At 45.3% G+C, this 19,131-nt stretch overlaps 1 protein-coding gene across 1 annotated transcript in view; it reads right to left on the bottom strand.

The window, feature by feature from the left end:
- The window catches only part of galntl6 (polypeptide N-acetylgalactosaminyltransferase like 6), a 70,566-nt gene that overhangs the window by 15,237 nt on the left and 36,198 nt on the right, over positions 1 to 19,131 (bottom strand). The window contains exons 3-5 of the mRNA XM_076975109.1: positions 9,056 to 9,164; positions 4,842 to 4,980; positions 958 to 1,124 (exon numbers count right to left, since the gene is read on the bottom strand). Of these exons, the coding sequence (XP_076831224.1) occupies positions 958 to 1,124; positions 4,842 to 4,980; positions 9,056 to 9,164 (415 nt within the window). The remainder of the gene's footprint in view (positions 1 to 957; positions 1,125 to 4,841; positions 4,981 to 9,055; positions 9,165 to 19,131) is intronic.

Below are 19,131 nucleotides of genomic sequence, written 5' to 3'. Positions count from 1 at the left end.
CACACACACACGCACACACACACACACACACACACACACACACACACACACACACACACACACACACACACACATTCAGTCACTAACACACTCACACACACACACACCCACATTCAGTCACTAACACACTCACTCACACACACACACACACACTCACATTCAGTCACTAACACACTCACTCACACACACACACACACACACACACATTCAGTCACTAACACACTCACTCACACACACACACACATTCAGTCACTCACACACACACACACTCTCACACATTCAGTCACTCACACACACACACACACTCTCACACACACACGCACTCACACACAGTCACACACACGCACGCATGCACTCAAACACATTCAGTCACTCACATTCAGTCACTCACACTCACTCACTCAGACACGCACGCACGCACGCACACACACACACACACTCTCATTTGCTCTGCCAGCTCATTGCGTTCTTCCCTCCAGGTCAAAAATCTGTTCAGAAAGACTTTGTGTCTCACTTGAGGTCATCAGTCTGGCAGAGTAACAAGCAGGGAGACTGTTTATCACACACACACACACACACACACACACACACACACACACACACACACACACTGTCCAAGCTGTTACTATTGTTTTAAAACATGCTAACTGTAGACTCTCACCCTGAGCCCTAATGCTCCGTGGGTCTCTGGCTCCACAACACTGTTTCAACAGACATCAACAAGACAACTGAGAAGACAGCGATTCTACATGTTTACAATATGCACACCAATGTCAGTAAAAAGAGGCCAATCGCGCGTGCCCATTATACCTTTGACAGTGGAACATTTCTCTTACAAAGACAACCATGCCTTTCACACAGTGCTGCTAACTGCCCCACAGATGCAGGGAGTGTGTGAACACAGAAGACAGACCCAACACCAGCATGTCCAGGAGGGAGAGGGCGATGGCTCCTTACCTCGGTCACTGTGGTCGTCCACCAGTATGATCTCAGCAATGAGGCGGTCAGGTGTGCGGTTCACCACGCTGTGGATGGTGCGGAGCAGAGAGCTCCAGCCTTCGTTGTGGAAGGGGATGATGATGCTGGTGTTGGGGAGGTTCTCCAGGTACAGCTTCTGTTTACAGCTGAGAGAAGAGAGAAGAGAGAAGAGAGGAGAGAGAAGAGAGGAGAGAGAAGAGAGGAGAGAGGAGAGAGGGGGATGGACCCAGCTCAACACGTCAGGGCATTAACCTGATTAGACGCGTGACTCTAGTCACACGTACTGAGCTGTGTGCTCTACACGACCAGCACGCTGAGCTGTGTGGGACCCGCTGAGATGCTGCTGCCATAAATCACTGTTTAAAGAGGTCTGCCCCCCCCACCCCCCCACTCTAGTCAAGCATTCAGAAATACACACACTAATTGAGTCAGCAAAGCTGAAATTGGCGTACGAAGCAGTTCTTTACAGCTCACGTGTGTCTCTCTAATTCAGCGACAAAGCCGTCAGGCAGCCCTTCACTCCTCGTTCCCCAGCACAACGGATGCCAGTAAATTATAATTATTAATTAATATTAATTATTATTTAATTATAAATGTTCCGCAATAACAGCAGAAGTGCTGAGCTGTGATGGCTCCACCCTTCATTAGACGGCTCCACCCTTCATTAGACGGTGTCTTAACGAAACAAAAGCAGGCATTTTATTTGGATTGTAAATTAAGAAAGTAGAGTTGTGCAGTAAAGACAGCGCCCACTTTAACATCTGCTGTGGTGTGAAAAGGCTGAGGGGGAAGATCTGGCAGACGAAACCACAGCAGCGTGACACGATCCTACATTTTGAAACTGTGGCACCACTGATTTGCACAGTAATCACCAAATAGAATCATACACCCTTAACACAAAGACCCACTGCCTCTCACTGCATGAATTAGTGTGTGGTCATGTCTCAAACTTTCCAGAACACACAGTAGTCAAAATTAAAGAACAGATATTTACATTTCTCACATATATTTGATCTTCTTTGGTCATCGTGCCCTGGACCTTCTCAGACATTAGTACAAGTCACAAACGTTGTATAATTATTTTGAAAACGAATTAAAATAAACCTGGGTGGAAAACTAATTTCACCCACAGCATGGGAAGATTCTCATAGATATTAGTTTCTAGATATTTTCAGGATATTTCTGGTAACTAATGAAATAAAATGATCTCCCTCTATGGCCAGAGTTCTTACCCATATAATTATTAATTTCATACTTATTATACTTTGTCTTATGAAGGGTATTTTTTTCTTGGAAGGAAGTCAATGTTTTCTTTCACGCTGTTCACACATTACACCCACAGCTGTAACACCCTCGGTCGGTCACCTGCTCCGGTCACACACGGTCACACCAGCCTCCACACTGGGCCACTGAGTCACACAGTATGATTCCCAGAGTCAGGACTGTTTCTGGACCAGTTTGTGCCTAATATGAGCACATAAGCAGAGTCGGATGTCCCCAGATCAGCCACTGTGTGCACATATTATAAAGCACACACATGCAATCAAAGGGAAAACAACAGGGCCACCCCAGTAAACAGCCTGAATCCCGTCTGCTGTCTAAAACAGCCATAAAGGAGTGTTGTGTGTAGGGAGAAGCTCGCCAGCCTGTCTGTCCTCAGCACAAAGTGAGGACTCTCTCTTCTCCCTCATCCCCCGCTCCTCAGAGGTCAACAGCAGCGGGCTTCTGCCGAGGCGAGACCGATCTTTCATTATCGACGGGGCTGTAACGAAGTCCAGCACGCTGTCCAACTCTGACCCGTAGGTGTGCTGAGTTATAAGTGGATTTGTTCTTGCCAGGGAAAAGCCACGACGAGGTGTTACCATGAGCAGCTAACGGCGCAGAGTGGTGAGTCTTCTGAGAGCAATTAATGATCAGTCTGTGAGAGCTCGTTTAACCGGCGTGAGAAACAAGCACATCGACTCGGGGGCAGGAAGAGGATGTCTGCACACCCGTCCATCTCCGTGACGTCGATGTAAGGATGGACAGTATCAACACAAAAATGAATGTCTCATTTCAGTTGAGACTTTATGTGGGCACGCAAATCTAAATCGTGTGTCTATAAATCTAAATTATGTTATATAATGTTATTATGTTATAATTATGTTATATAAAAAAAACAAACAAATTGCAATTGACTTAAATTTGCTCTCAAAAATGTCAGTGGTGAGTGGCCCTGGGGGAGGTTGTACAGGGACTATTCACCAGAAGGTTGTGAGTTCAAGCCCTATGGCCAGCGCTGACACGCTGTCTGCTGGACCCCTGAGCTCGTTGGACCTGGTAATGCTGAGTAAAAGTGTCAGATAAAGGAGAACTACTCCAAATTAGGGCTGCAGAGAAAAGTGTCTTTACTGTCCAAAACTAAAACAGCAATTATATATATTAATCAATCAGGGTGGGTGGAGGGCACTTGTGTATGCTGGTAATCCTATTATGGTACTAGGTAGACAGTCCATTATAGAGAGAAGATTAGAGAACGTAGCTAGGTGAAAATGGTAGTACAGTACTCAGTACAGAACGTATAGTACTAATTAAATACTCATTTCTACCGAGTACTTGTGACGGGCAGGGTGAGCGAAAATAAATGGAAGCGATCACGCCAAGTCTCAGGGAAATAGGATGGTTTAATATGAAAAGTGCGCAAACCAAAACCCGTGAACTGATCCGAATTAAGGATATAATAACCAGCAGTCAACTGGTACAAAGACAAGACATATATAGACGAACAAACGACCCTCAGGTGAGACGGATCGCGGGCTCCGCCCACCTGAGGGACGAACACAACACCACACCCACAGGACAAGCTGCTGCTGTAGACGGGGGCGACCAGTAGGGGGCCGCCGTACCCTGACAGTACTACTGAAGTGTGTAACCGATATTTCTGAAAGCAATCTCTGCATAGACATCTTACAGACATCTAAAGAAAAAACTGGTAACATTTAAAAACACTCTTCTAAACAATCAACATACGTAGCGTATGTGTAATTCTGTGTGTATCTACAAATTCTTTGTGGGCATATTTAAATCTAGATATTTGTGGGTATATTTAAATCTAGTTCTTTATGAGCATATTTAAATGTAAATCTGTGGAAAAACTTAAATCTAGATCTTTGTTGGTATATGTAATTCTATATATTGGTGTGTATATTTAAGTCTAGATCTTGGTGTGTATATTGGTGTGTATATTTAAGTCTAGATCTTGGTGTGTGGTCTCCTCCACTAAGAATCTGGCCTAGCTGCACTAGTGAAAGAATTAGAAGAATAAGATGAATGTCTGTGGAGATAAAACCCTTCTGTAAGTGAAGAAGAACCTGGAGCTAATCAACAACAGCATACAGGATGCAGACGCAAGATGAGCAGAACCCAGCCACAAACGGCAGACCGAGTCTCTCAGTGCAACAGAGGGAGACCAACCGTCCACCATGTCGGTAATTAGTTAGGCTTAACTCCCTACCTGCAGGCCTGAGATTAATTAATAGATTTTGAGCTTGCAAACAGCAGGGTTATATATTGCATTAAGTTGCTAGGCCCGTCACTTACTGCTATATTACTGTACTGGGCCTTTCAGAGCTGTCAGTACTGAATTATATCCCTCTTCTATACACGTTTATTCTCCTCTTCATTTCTCCTGCAATTTTGTTTTGTATTTTAATCATGTGACACACTAAACCTGTTTTTAAAAGTTACACCTAAAAAATGTGCTTATTATTTATGAATGAATTTGTTATAGCTCCATCAGCGCTCTGGGGACGGTGGTGAGATGTAGCCGCTGCTATAAGGGAGGTTGTCAGGGGCGACGTCATGCGGGTGGGGGCTCTACTCACTTGGGGTGTCTGATGTCAGGAAGAGAGCGGTCCAGGGCGATGTTGTTGCTGACGTAGATGTTGAAGCCGTTCTCTTTGTAAACCGACTCATCACACTCACCCTCCACAAGTGGATACGGCTTCCCCTGTTCGCCTTTACCTACAACACATTCACACACACACACATCATGAGTGAGAGAGTGTGTGTGCACACGCACATATACACGTGTCAATATGCCCAGGACAGCTTATATAAACATTATCATTCTTGTGATTGTTTTCATGTGCAAATGTGTTGATTTAAACAGCAATACAGACACTCTAGGCTACAATGACTAATGACTACTGGCATTAATGTGTGTCAGAAGTGAGACGTTGTTAAATGTAAAGCACTTATAGTAACACAGATCTCCTCTCATAGTCCTACTGTATTTACATTGATCTGATACCAATTACACTTGCATCTTATTAACTGACAGATAATAAGGATTCTGAGGAGGCAGAGACGTCTATTACCAATCTGTGTTTAGTAGACGCTCACAAATATGTATCAGGTAGTACTGAGACAGTGCACGTCTATACTACTGAGTACTGAGACAGTGCACGTCTATACTACTAAGTACTGAGACAGTGCACATCTATACTACTGAGTACCGAGACAGTGCGTGTCTACACTACTGAGAACCGACACAGTGCGTGTCTACACGAATGAGTGCGTGTCTTCACTAATGAGTACTGAAACAGCGCGTGTCTACACTACTGTGTACTGAACATCTGAATGTTTTCATGGAAGACTTACTTCAAAACAAACCATCATTACACCCATCCAATTAATTCATTCTGAAAGATCTTTGGTCTTGTGAGCAAAAATCACACTGACTCAGAAAACAAAGAGACGGTGTGGAACTTGTCCTTTGAAGTGTAGAAAAATGACACGTTTTCAAAACAAACCCCAAAATCAAAAAGTATGCTTCACTTTCTTACAGCTGAAGATACCATACAGGTTTGGGTTCCTGCTGAAGATCTGTCTCATATCTGTATCTGTCCTTTCACCACAGAAGAGTGAGAACTCACTGAGGGTGATACATCCACTGCAGGTTTTTGCTTTTGACATGATATAATCATGCATCTTATGGAGGAGCCTTCCAGCACTGCTAACGAGAGCACAATCAGTGGTTCATTTGTCTCACAAACCAGCTCAACCGTAACAAGATCTTTCCAATATCTAGTATGTGTATCCCCCCCCTCTCTCTCCCTCTGTCTGTCTCTCTCTCTCTCCCTCTGTCTGTCTGTCTCTCTCTCTCTCTCTCTCTCTCCCTCTGTCTGTCTGTCTGTCTCTCTCTCTCTCTCTCCCTCTGTCTGTCTGTCTCTCTCTCTCTCTCTCTCTCCCTCTGTCTGTCTGTCTGTCTCTCTCTCTCTCTCTCTCTCTCTCCCTCTGTATATCTGTCTGTCTCTCTCTCTCTGTGAAAATCTCTTCTCCTCAATGCTCAGTAAGTAAGTCTGGGCGGAAAGTCATTTCTCTATGTGCATAATTAGAGCACCCTGTCTCCCACACTTCATGGCATTCTCTCAGAGAAAATATAAAGAGAAAATATGAATCACAACATTAATTTATGTATTTCAACACTCCCACATACCACCCTTCCAAGCAAACTTTTTTCCACTGCAAAAAATAGTTTCACTCAAATAATGCCAAACTGTAAAAAAAATGATATAATGACTAAATGCTGAACGTGGAGATGGTTGGAAATCCCAACTGAAGCATCGCTTATTTATTCTTTTATGAAGCAGGACTTTCACGCCTGTCTGTATGTGAGGAATTAGCCCACAGGCATTGAATCACATTGTACAAGGACAGCATGTAGTTCCACTATGTTACAAATACAAATGACTGATGCAGAAGTAAAATGAAAGTGTTATTCCTAATGACAGGGAGCCTGCAGCTCAGAGCTTCACGTACAGCCCAGCTCTCTGCCATTACCCACAGCCATTCAGAAAGCAATTTGTCGATCAAATGTATGGGACCCACAGACCCACTGTTCATTCCCTGGTTTCATGCACTGACATCTAAAATTAGTTGCAACTCATGAAAAATAAATGCAAGGCTTTTATCGTGGTTCTTGCTATCATAAGATTTGTCACCAACAGATGGTACGATGAAAACACTCTGATGCGACGGGCTGTGTGCCGTGACCCGATGAGACGGGTCAAACCCGGAACAATCCGTCCGGCGTGGCCACATGCAGAGAGACGAGACGTGAGGCTCAAGCCGCAGTTGCATGGCAACACATCCATCCTCTCATCCGACCAATCACAGCACTTTACACTGACTTAGCACTCCGCTATATACTCCAAAGACTCTAAACCATCCTGAAATGTTCTTATTGGCTAATCATGCCTGTTTGCACACCTAATGGAAATATTTTATTTCTATCTGAGTTTGGTTTTCTGTGTCATATAGGATCATGTCTTCTTCAAACCACAGACTGGAAACAAAATAGATATTTCATTCTGCTTTGTCCGTATTAAAGCAGCACAGTAAGATTTCTACTTTTCATTTAATCTCTGACAGAAGTGCCTGAAACAAAGACTGAGCAGATATTGAGGACCATCACGCTGCTCAAATGCTGCCTGGACGTCTGTTTCTGCAAACAGGACTGATAAGTGCCATCAGTTTGGGGTAAAGTGATCTGCTCTAAAAATAAAAATGTCACGAATTGAACTTGGCAAAGTGATGGTGGCTTTTCATAAAGGAAGATTTTAATAAGGCACGTACGCATTTCTTAACAAAAGAGAAAGATGAGAAAGTCCATTTAGCAAGTGCTTCTGTAGTCAATTATCCAACAATCAATTAACAGTCAATTATCTAATAACTGTAGGGGACCCACTTCACCCATAATTTAATGCTACAGAAAAGACTGATAATATCATTCAACATGTAGTAAGCTCAAATGGATCAATAATATACGGATGTGCTAAATGCACACATAAGGCTGGCAGACAACCCAAACTAAGAGCCTGAAAGGCAGGAAGCTACAGTAATCTCCATCAGTCTCTTCCTGCTGTGGCAACTCACGCTTTCAGCACACAGGGAGACAGACTGCAGGGAAACGAAACAAAACAATCAGGAAGGAAGGAGGAAGAGAGAGAAGTTACAACAGGTGAGTGTGTGGGGACGTACCTGTGAGTACCAACAGGTGAGTGTGTGGGGGCGTACCTGTGTGTACCAACAGGTGAGTGTGTGGGGGCGTACCTGTGTGTACCAACAGGTGAGTGTGTGGGGGCGTACCTGTGTGTACCAACAGGTGAGTGTGTGGGGGCGTACCTGTGAGTACCAACAGGTGAATGTGTGGGGACGGGCGTACCAACAGGTGAGTGTGTGGGGACGTACCTGTGAGTACCAACAGGTGAGTGTGTGGGGGCGTACCTGTGTGTACCAACAGGTGAGTGTGTGGGGATGCACCTGTGTGTACCAACAGGTGAGTGTGTGGGGATGCACCTGTGTGTACCAACAGGTGAGTGTGTGGGGGCGTACCTGTGTGTACCAACAGGTGAGTGTGTGGGGACGTACCTGTGTGTACCAACAGGGGAGTGTGTGGGGGCGTACCTGTGTGTACCAACAGGTGAGGGTGTGGGGGCGTACCTGTGTGTACCAACAGGTGAGGGTGTGGGGACGTACCTGTGTGTACCAACAGGTGAGTGTGTGGGGACGTACCTATGTGTACCAACAGGTGAATGTGTGGGGGCGTACCTGTATGTACCAACAGGTGAGTGTGTGGGGACGTACCTGTGTGTACCAACAGGTGAGTGTGTGGGGACGTACCTGTGTGTACCAACAGGTGAGGGTGTGGGGACGTACCTGTGTGTACCAACAGGTGAGTGTGTGGGGACGTACCTATGTGTACCAACAGGTGAATGTGTGGGGGCGTACCTGTATGTACCAACAGGTGAGTGTGTGGGGGCGTACCTGTGTGTACCAACAGGTGAGTGTGTGGGGACGTACCTGTGTGTACCAACAGGTGAGTGTGTGGGGACGTACCCGTGTGTACCAACAGGTGAGTGTGTGGGGGCGTACCTGTGCATACCAACAAGTGAGTGTGTGCAGCTCCTGTGGTGTGAGGATGTACCTGTGAGTACCAACAGGTGAGTGTGTGGGGACGTACCTGTGCGGACCAACAGGTGAGTGTGTGGGGGCGTACCTGTGCGGACCAACAGGTGAGTGTGTGGGGGCGTACCTGTGCGCAGCTCGTCTCTCCTGATGCTCTCATTGTCGTGCCAGTCTCTCCTTCTCAAACCGTCTGTCCAGCCGTAGACGTGGCCGTCACTCAAGCCCAGTGGGAAACCCTGAGGGACAGTCACAGCACAGACACAGAGCAGACAGAACAGCGCAGACAGAGCATACACAGAACAGAGCAGACAAAACAGAACAGACACAGAACAGACAGAACAGAACAGACAGACCAGACACAGACAGAACAGAACAGACAGTAAGCAGACACAGAGCAGACACAGACAAAGAACAGTTTCTTAACTGACTTCTATACGTCATCATCATTATGCTTTAGTTTTGTTGAACAATAATACTTTTTTCAGGGAATTCAAATTCAAACTTTTTCTGGACATTAAAAATATTTGAAGGAAAGCAGTGTAGGATGTGATAGAACAATTTAATGTACATATGAACTATGATCCTGAGATCTAAAGAAGTACACAAATATGCATCTTACTGAAAAACTCTTTGCTAAAGCACCTTTGTCAAGAAATTTCTATCAAATATTTTATCATCAGTTTTATAGCTCTAAGCATAGAACACAAATGCCTTTATATGTAATCTGTGTATGTGCGTATTTTCTTGTGTCGAGAGGAGTGTGTGTGTAATCTTTTCAGTAATCACACACACAGTGTCTCTGTGTCTCAATTCTTTTGAAGATTCTGTACTTGCATTTGCTGCAAGCTAATTTCTCATATAATTTCTCATATATATATATATATATATATATATATATATATATATATATATATATATAATGTTTGTATTCTTTTATTCTTGATTTGCTCCTGATGCAGCTGCATTGCATGGCCTGCTCTAAGAGATGCTCTCAGATCTGATCTGTTCTCAGGTGCCTCAGACGTCTGAGAGGACCATCATGGCCCACGGCTGGTCTGACATCTCTCCCATTTGTGCAATAAAAGGTAGCAAGTACTACAGGAATGGAGCTCTGGAGAATCAAAGAGCTCCAATTTGATCCACAATTTGCCTGTCCAGCTTTCAGGATGTTATTTATTTATTTATTTAGCCTTAAAGCTGTGACAGGAAGGCATTCGTTCGGCTAAATATGTGTTCCTTTCCTTCTGGAAAGACGTCTGGCCCGGCTGGTGTTGGCATATACCATGAGCAATACAAATGACACAGTAGGTGTGTGTGGTGATGCTAATGTTGGCTGTGCAACGCTGACCAGTGATGTTCAGAATAAACCTTTAGTCTATTTAATAAATGACCATGATGGTTGCCAAGCAACCACATAAAGAAAACAGCTCTTAGATAAAGAGCATCAGGACTGCAAATGATTCGTTAATGAGTAAATTAAACCACAATACTTCAGAAACACAACACATCACAGGAGTGGTTTCATAGCAGTGTCACAGGAGTGCAGGAGTACAGCTGGGTGTTTCTGAGGAACTGAGGAACAGCAAAAGTGTTCACAGTTAAAAACAACAACAACGGCTATCATGATAACGCTGCAGAATTATTCATGCCAGGAAAATATACAATTCAAGTGTCGTAGAATCTCAACAATTGAAACACATCCACATTTGAATGAAGTGGTAAGCACGACTCACACCAATGCTGAACAGAAGCAGGGAAGCCGAGCTCCACCCTCCGCCCTCCACCCTCCGCCCTCCGCCCTCCTCCCTCCTCCCTCCGCCCTCCGCCCTCCGCCCTCCTCCCTCCGCCCTCCTCCCTCCGCCCTCCGCCCTCCTCCCTCCGCCCTCCGCCCTCCGCCCTCCTCCCTCCTCCCTCCGCCCTCCACCCTCCTCCCTCCGCCCTCCACCCTCCGCCCTCCGGATGGTGTGCGTTCTGATAGGGAGTCTGAGTGGTGCAGTGCGGGTGGAGCTGATGCGAGATCATTGCCGTAGTGGCAGGAGCTCCTCAGAACGCTTCGCCTGGCCTCATTTGCATAGCTCCAGAGCTCCACACAGAATAATCGCCTCGGAAAGGTGAATCTGTTCTTCCAGAGAAACTAGTTTGGCCCGCTTCTTTATTTATTAGAGCCGCTAATTTCTCCCCTGCTGCGCATGTGTGCGGTGTGTGTGTGGCGTGTGTGTGGCGTGTGGACACGGCTCAGGGGTCCGGCTCACACAGCACCAGCTCTGCACATGCCTGCCTCATAAAGCTGAGGTCACACGGGGTCAACAGCAGCTGGAAATATTTCATTACCTGCCCCCCGGGGCACTGCTGGCATGTATGCGCTCGGAATTTCTGTACGCGGGCACGTCAGGTCCATTCTCAGCCCTACACACTGAGTCTACCAGTTTAGATCCACACTCTCTACCAGTTTAGATCCACACTCTCTACCAGTTTACATCCACACTCTCTACCAGTTTACATCCACACTCTCTACCAGTTTAGATCCACACTATCTACCAGTTTAGATCCACACTCTCTACCAGTTTACATCCACACTATCTACCAGTTTACATCCACACTATCTACCAGTTTACATCCACACTCTACCAGTTTACATCCACACTATCTACCAGTTTACATCCACACTATCTACCAGTTTAGATCCACACTCTCTACCAGTTTAGATCCACACTATCTACCAGTTTACATCCACACTATCTACCAGTTTACATCCACACTATCTACCAGTTTACATCCACACTCTCTACCAGTTTACATCCACACTATCTACCAGTTTACATCCACACTCTACCAGTTTACATTCACACTATCTACCAGTTTACATCCACACTATCTACCAGTTTAGATCCACACTCTCTACCAGTTTAGATCCACACTCTCTACCAGTTTAGATCCACACTCTCTACCAGTTTACATCCACACTATCTACCAGTTTACATCCACACTATCTACCAGTTTACATCCACACTCTACCAGTTTACATCCACACTATCTACCAGTTTACATCCACACCATCTACCAGTTTAGATCCACACTCTCTACCAGTTTAGATCCACACTATCTACCAGTTTACATCCACACTATCTACCAGTTTACATCCACACTATCTACCAGTTTACATCCACACTCTCTACCAGTTTACATCCACACTCTCTACCAGTTTACATCCACACTCTACCAGTTTACATCCACACTCTACCAGTTTACATCCACACTCTCTACCAGTTTAGATCCACACTCTACCAGTTTACATCCACACTCTCTACCAGTTTAGATCCACACTCTCTACCAGTTTAGATCCACACTCTCTACCAGTTTACATCCACACTCTCTACCAGTTTACATCCACACTCTCTACCAGTTTACATCCACTCTCTACCAGTTTACATCCACACTCTCTACCAGTTTACATCCACACACTCTACCAGTTTACATCCACGCTCTCTTCCAGTTTACATCCATGCTCTCTTCCAGTTTACATCCACGCTATCTACCAGTTTACATCCACACTATCTACCAGTTTACATCCACACTCTCTACCAGTTTAGATCCACACTCTACCAGTTTACATCCACACTCTACCAGTTTAGATCCACACTCTCTACCAGTTTAGATCCACACTCTCTACCAGTTTACATCCACACTCTCTACCAGTTTACATCCACACTCTCTACCAGTTTAGATCCACACTCTCTACCAGTTTAGATCCACACTCTCTACCAGTTTAGATCCACACTCTCTACCAGTTTAGATCCACACTCTCTACCAGTTTACATCCACACTCTCTACCAGTTTAGATCCACACTCTCTACCAGTTTACATCCACACTATCTACCAGTTTACATCCACACTCTCTACCAGTTTAGATCCACACTCTCTACCAGTTTAGATCCACACTCTCTACCAGTTTAGATCCACACTCTCTACCAGTTTACATCCACACTATCTACCAGTTTACATCCACACTATCTACCAGTTTACATCCACACTCTACCAGTTTACATCCACACTCTCTACCAGTTTACATCCACACTCTACCAGTTTACATCCACACACTCTATCAGTTTACATCCACGCTCTCTTCCAGTTTACATCCACGCTATCTACCAGTTTACATCCACACTATCTACCAGTTTACATCCACACTACCAGTTTAGATCCAAACTCTCTACCAGTTTACATCCACACTCTACCAGTTTACATCCACACTCTCTACCAGTTTACATCCACACTCTACCAGTTTACATCCACACACTCTACCAGTTTACATCCACGCTCTCTTCCAGTTTACATCCACGCTATCTACCAGTTTACATCCACACTATCTACCAGTTTACATCCACACTACCAGTTTAGATCCAAACTCTCTACCAGTTTACATCCACACTCTACCAGTTTACATCCACACTCTCTACCAGTTTACATCCACACTCTCTACCAGTTTACATCCACACTCTACCAGTTTACATCCACACTCTCTACCAGTTTACATCCACACTCTACCAGTTTACATCCACACTCTCTACCAGTTTAGATCCACACTCTCTACCAGTTTACATCCACACTCTCTACCAGTTTACATCCACACACTCTACCAGTTTACATCCACGCTCTCTTCCAGTTTACATCCACGCTCTCTTCCAGTTTACATCCACGCTATCTACCAGTTTACATCCACACTATCTACCAGTTTACATCCACACTCTCTACCAGTTTAGATCCACACTCTCTACCAGTTTAGATCCACACTCTACCAGTTTACATCCACACTCTCTACCAGTTTAGATCCACACTCTCTACCAGTTTACATCCACAATCTCTACCAGTTTAGATCCACACTCTCTACCAGTTTACATCCACACTCTCTACCAGTTTACATCCACACTCTCTACCAGTTTACATCCACACTCTCTACCAGTTTACATCCACACTCTCTACCAGTTTACATCCACGCTCTCTTCCAGTTTACATCCACGCTCTCTTCCAGTTTACATCCATGCTCTCTTCCAGTTTACATCCACGCTATCTACCAGTTTACATCCACACTATCTACCAGTTTACATCCACACTCTCTACCAGTTTAGATCCACACTCTACCAGTTTACATCCACACTCTCTACCAGTTTAGATCCACACTCTCTACCAGTTTAGATCCACACTCTCTACCAGTTTAGATCCACACTCTCTACCAGTTTACATCCACACTCTCTACCAGTTTACATCCACACTATCTACCAGTTTACATCCACACTCTCTACCAGTTTAGATCCACACTCTCTACCAGTTTACATCCACACTATCTACCAGTTTACATCCACACTCTCTACCAGTTTACATCCACACTCTCTACCAGTGTACATCCACACTCTCTACCAGTGTACATCCACACTCTCTACCAGTTTACATCCACACTCTCTACCAGTTTACATCCACACTATCTACCAGTTTACATCCACACTATCTACCAGTTTACATCCACACTCTCTACCAGTTTACATCCACACTCTTTTCCAGTTTACATCCACTCTCTACCAGTTTACATCCACACTCTACCAGTTTACATCCACACTCTACCAGTTTACATCCACACTCTCTACCAGTTTACATCCACACTCTCTTCCAGTTTACATCCACTCTCTACCAGTTTACATCCACACTCTCTTCCAGTTTACATCCACTCTCTACCAGTTTACATCCACACTCTACCAGTTTACATCCACACTATCTACCAGTTTACATCCACACTATCTACCAGTTTACATCCACACTCTCTTCCAGTTTACATCCACTCTCTACCAGTTTACATCCACACTATCTACCAGTTTACATCCACACTATCTACCAGTTTACATCCACACTCTCTACCAGTTTACATCCACACTCTCTTCCAGTTTACATCCACACTCTCTACCAGTTTACATCCACACTATCTACCAGTTTACATCCACACTCTACCAGTTTACATCCACACTCTACCAGTTTACATCCACACTCTCTACCAGCTCCATCCCACAGGTAGATGAGTGTTATAAGGGGTAATTATTATAGTTTATAGTCAGATGTACTGTTGTGCTCTGTGTGCACAGAATTTCAAGAGAACTCAAAGGCAGCTCTAACAAAAGACTCGTATGATTCAACTAAGGATCTTTTAAGGAAATACACACTTAAGCTCCCTGAGAATCTCAAGGGAACCAAAGAGCCAAATGCTACTCGCCCCTCTGTGGCTCTTCTGACCTGGCAGAACCAGCCTTTAGCTGACAGGTTTGTACCTTGCAGATCACATCCTCTTGCATTTCAAAAACAAGAGTAAACTATTTAACAGGCATCCAGCAGTGGAAAGCTCACAAATCCAGTTCTCATAATTTAATCCAGCGCCAGTGTGATGTTATCATCACAAATCCAGGTCCATTGAGGTTTTCTTTTCTGTTGTGTGAAGTACGCACAGCTGCATGGTATATTACATTGCATATTACAATGCACATGGCATTGTAATATACTGGTGCCATACAAGGAGACAACTAACAGCTACTTTACAGAGACTTTTCCACACGGCAGCCCACACCTCTGTTAACACATGCAGGAGACGGGTGAAGGCGCAGGTGGAGTTATTCCTGTCGTCCTCTCTAGGCACACGCTGGCTCCATGCTAATGAGTGTGTTCTTTAGGCAAATACCAAAACAAACATCATCAAAATACAGAGGCAAGAAAAACTAGCACACTCTCAGCTTAACAGCACAAACGCACGTCTTTAATCTTTCTTTGAAAGATACTTCCTCCCCAGGGGTTGGGCCAGGATTCAACATGCGTTTAGAGACCAACAGCATGATGGGTCAAACAGGCAAGAGGACTTCACAGATTCAAGGACTGAGTCTTAATGAAAGTAAAAAAAAAATAAAGAAATCTTTAACTAAGCATTTCTCTATTTCTCTCTTCACTCTCCCCACTCTCTTTCTCTACCCTCTCTCTCTCTCTGCTCTTCTCCACATCTTTGCCATTCTGACACTCTTGGTACATTTGGATATGTCCGGGCGGTGGATCAATCCTTTCTTCTCCCACATTGATTCCAGTATATGTAACAATGACACACTGTGGCCAGACAGTGGAGGAGTGGCAGTCTGCACAATGTCCTGCTGAATTAGAGTGAAGTGGGTGGAGCTCACTGCCTCACCAGAGCCACCGCAGAAGGTCTGGGAGGGATGTGCAGACACTCACCAAACAAAGGGAATATTAAATAAAAATGACAAACATCTCAGTCCATGTATGTGGGTGTGTGTGTGTGTGTGTGTGTGTGTGTGCGCGTGCCTTAGAGAGAATGAGAGAAAGAGAGAGAGAGAGAGAGAGAGAATGAGAGAGAGATGAACAGCATATGTATTTATAATAACTGCATTTATATTAAATGTATAAAAATAAGCCCCGATAAAAATCATCAATACTAGACTGACATATAAATCAACAGCAGCTCAGGTTGAGGTGGAGAGCAGTGTGAAGAACCTGGTGTGAAGGACCCGGTGTGCAGAACCTGGTGGTCCCTGATCTCGGACCTCACACAGCTGTGAATAATCACTGTGCCTGGGTTGATGTGTCAGCTTGGGGGGCATTACTGTTCTTAAAGTGCTGCCTTGCAAACAGTTTTAGTTAAATTGTACCCTGCAGAGAAAAACACAAACACGCAACACTGCATCCAGTGCACGCACACGCACACACACACACACACACACACACACACACACACACACACACACACACACACACACACACACACACACATACACACACACACACACATTGACTTTTATAGAAGATCTCCCAGTGGAGATTTTTGCTGTAGGAAAGCCTTCTGTGTTGTGGTGCGAGGTGTGTGAGTGTGTGTGTGGTGTGTGAGTGATGTGGGAGTGATGTGTGTGAGTGCATGAGTGTGTGAGAGTGTGGGTGTGAGGGTGTGTGTGTGGTGTGCGAGTGTGTGAGTGAGAGAGTGTGTGTGTGTGTGTGGGTGTGTACGAGTGTGTCATAAGCAGTAGCACAGTGCCTGGGTGTGTGACCACAAGACCGCACGACTCTTCCGTACCACATCAAACACAAGGATGCTACGACTGATCCATCTCACACTGAGTCACCCACATACAAACCTTCACAGATTAAATCCAGTTAACTGCAGAAAATAACCCAGCACCTTCGGTGTGTTCATGGATTTACAAGATCTGATCACTGTGATGTGTCCTGGAGAAGAGATTCTGCTACTGCAGTAGTACTGTATGAGAGACTGGAATTATTATGGACAGCACACACTCAGGCCACTTTATTAGAGAAACCTCACTCCAGTACTCACTGACCATTTTGGTAGGTACATTCATCTTTCATGTGCTTTTAAAATGTTGTACAGCTGCAGACTGCTGGCCGGTACCTTGTGCGGCTTGCCAGATTCTCTCCCCATACTTCACTGCTGGGTTCTGATTAGAGGAGTGGTGGTGAACAGATATGATTTGGGTTGTAGACGACACTCACCCCAGCAGCACTGACGTGACGGGGCACCGCCGTGCTGCTGGGGTCATGACGTTACTGTCACTCCCGGGTTGTGTGTGTACCGGCATCCAGACAACAGCATCCTGTGGTGAGGAACCGGTGATCACTGGTGATGAGTTAACACACAGTGTGTTGGTTAGGTGATGGCCTGATCATTTCTAACAGAGTACGCAGAGGGCAGAGGGCAGTTCTAATGAATAAATTACCCTGATAAAACACACGGTGAAGACTGAGGACCAAGCTGATGTTCTAATAAAACCACTAGAGTTGGTAGTTGTAGACTTGGTCAGCTGGTAGTTATTATGATAAAACTGTTAGCTAAAAGCCGTTTGTTGCCATGAAGCTAAAATGACCTGAAATGAAAGCTACCCCATTTCCATTCACCAATGTCACAGTCTCCTAGTCCACATCAACATATTGTAAGCACACAGCAACCATCTTCCACTGTTGGCACTATATGAAGCTTTTTAGAGCAGACCCAGCTCTTCCCGTCTGTGTGAATAGGAGAATATGTGTCTTTTGCTGTGTGCACCTGTCTTTGAGTTTTGTGATGCTTATATTAAAGCTGCCTGCAGCCACTACTTTGACTTAAAGCCGTTATCTGCAAAAGAAGCAATTTGGTGTGGTGCCACCCTGCTAGGACCACATTTGCAAATAATCATTCATTCCCACATTTTACCCTCACGTTTTACACAATGCCTCTCGCCTCACCCCTCCTCTTCATCGCTCCCGCCTCACCCTCCTCCTCCTCATCTCTCTCTTCTGCACAGATAAACGAACAGCTGTTTCATGCTCTTGCCAGCGCTCCCATCTAATTACGTCGTTTAGAGGCTGTTTTTACAGCTTCCTTCTCTGACTGATTTAAATGGAAGGCCGTCCATCGGCTGCCGTGTCCCTGGCGTGGGGAGACTGCCAGAGAAGTGCCAGACCACCGGGTGTGGTAAATAGAGCCCTTCTAGAGGGAGGTGTGGTAAATAGAGCACCTCTGGGAGGGTGTGGTAAATACAGCCCCTCTGGACTATAGAAGGGTGTGTGGTAAATAGAGTGTGTGTGTGTGTGTGTGTGTGTGTGTGTGTGTGTGTGTGTGTGTGTGTGTGTGTGTGTGTGGGGGGGGGGGGGGGGTGCAGGAATGGCATGGCCAGACTGCTGAAAGCCCAAGAGACAGGTAGAGCAGCTGAGTGCCAAGGTGCTTCACATCATGGTTTTGATGTACTCTCAGGAAAGCTGAGGCTATTGTGTGTGTGTGTGTGTGTGTGTGTGTGTGTGTGTGTGTGTGTGTGTGTGTGTGTGCGTGTGTGCGTGCGTTTGTGTGCGTGTGCGCGTGTGCGTGTGTGTGTGTGTGTGTGTGTGCGTGTGTGTGTGCGTGTGCGCGTGTGTGTGTGCGTGTGTGTGCATGTGTGTGCGTGTGTGTGCGTGCGTGTGTGCGTGTGTGTGTGTGTGTGTGTGCGTGTGTGTGTGCTGGTAAAAGACAGCATCCATCACAGGCACGGTCACCAGTACAGCAGAGCTCTCGAGGAAAATCAAGGAACTGCATGAATCTATAAGCAGCAGACACTTCCCTGTGAGACGGCGCTCATTTAAATGTGCACACTGACCACCACAATGTTCATTTGTTAAGAACACAGTGGTACAAGCATATGA

The sequence above is a fragment of the Brachyhypopomus gauderio genome, chromosome 15, assembly GCF_052324685.1.
Source record: "Brachyhypopomus gauderio isolate BG-103 chromosome 15, BGAUD_0.2, whole genome shotgun sequence".
NCBI lineage: Eukaryota > Metazoa > Chordata > Actinopteri > Gymnotiformes > Hypopomidae > Brachyhypopomus > Brachyhypopomus gauderio.
Note: the sequence above shows the minus strand (reverse complement) of the source record. Positions and strands in the feature narration are given on the sequence as shown.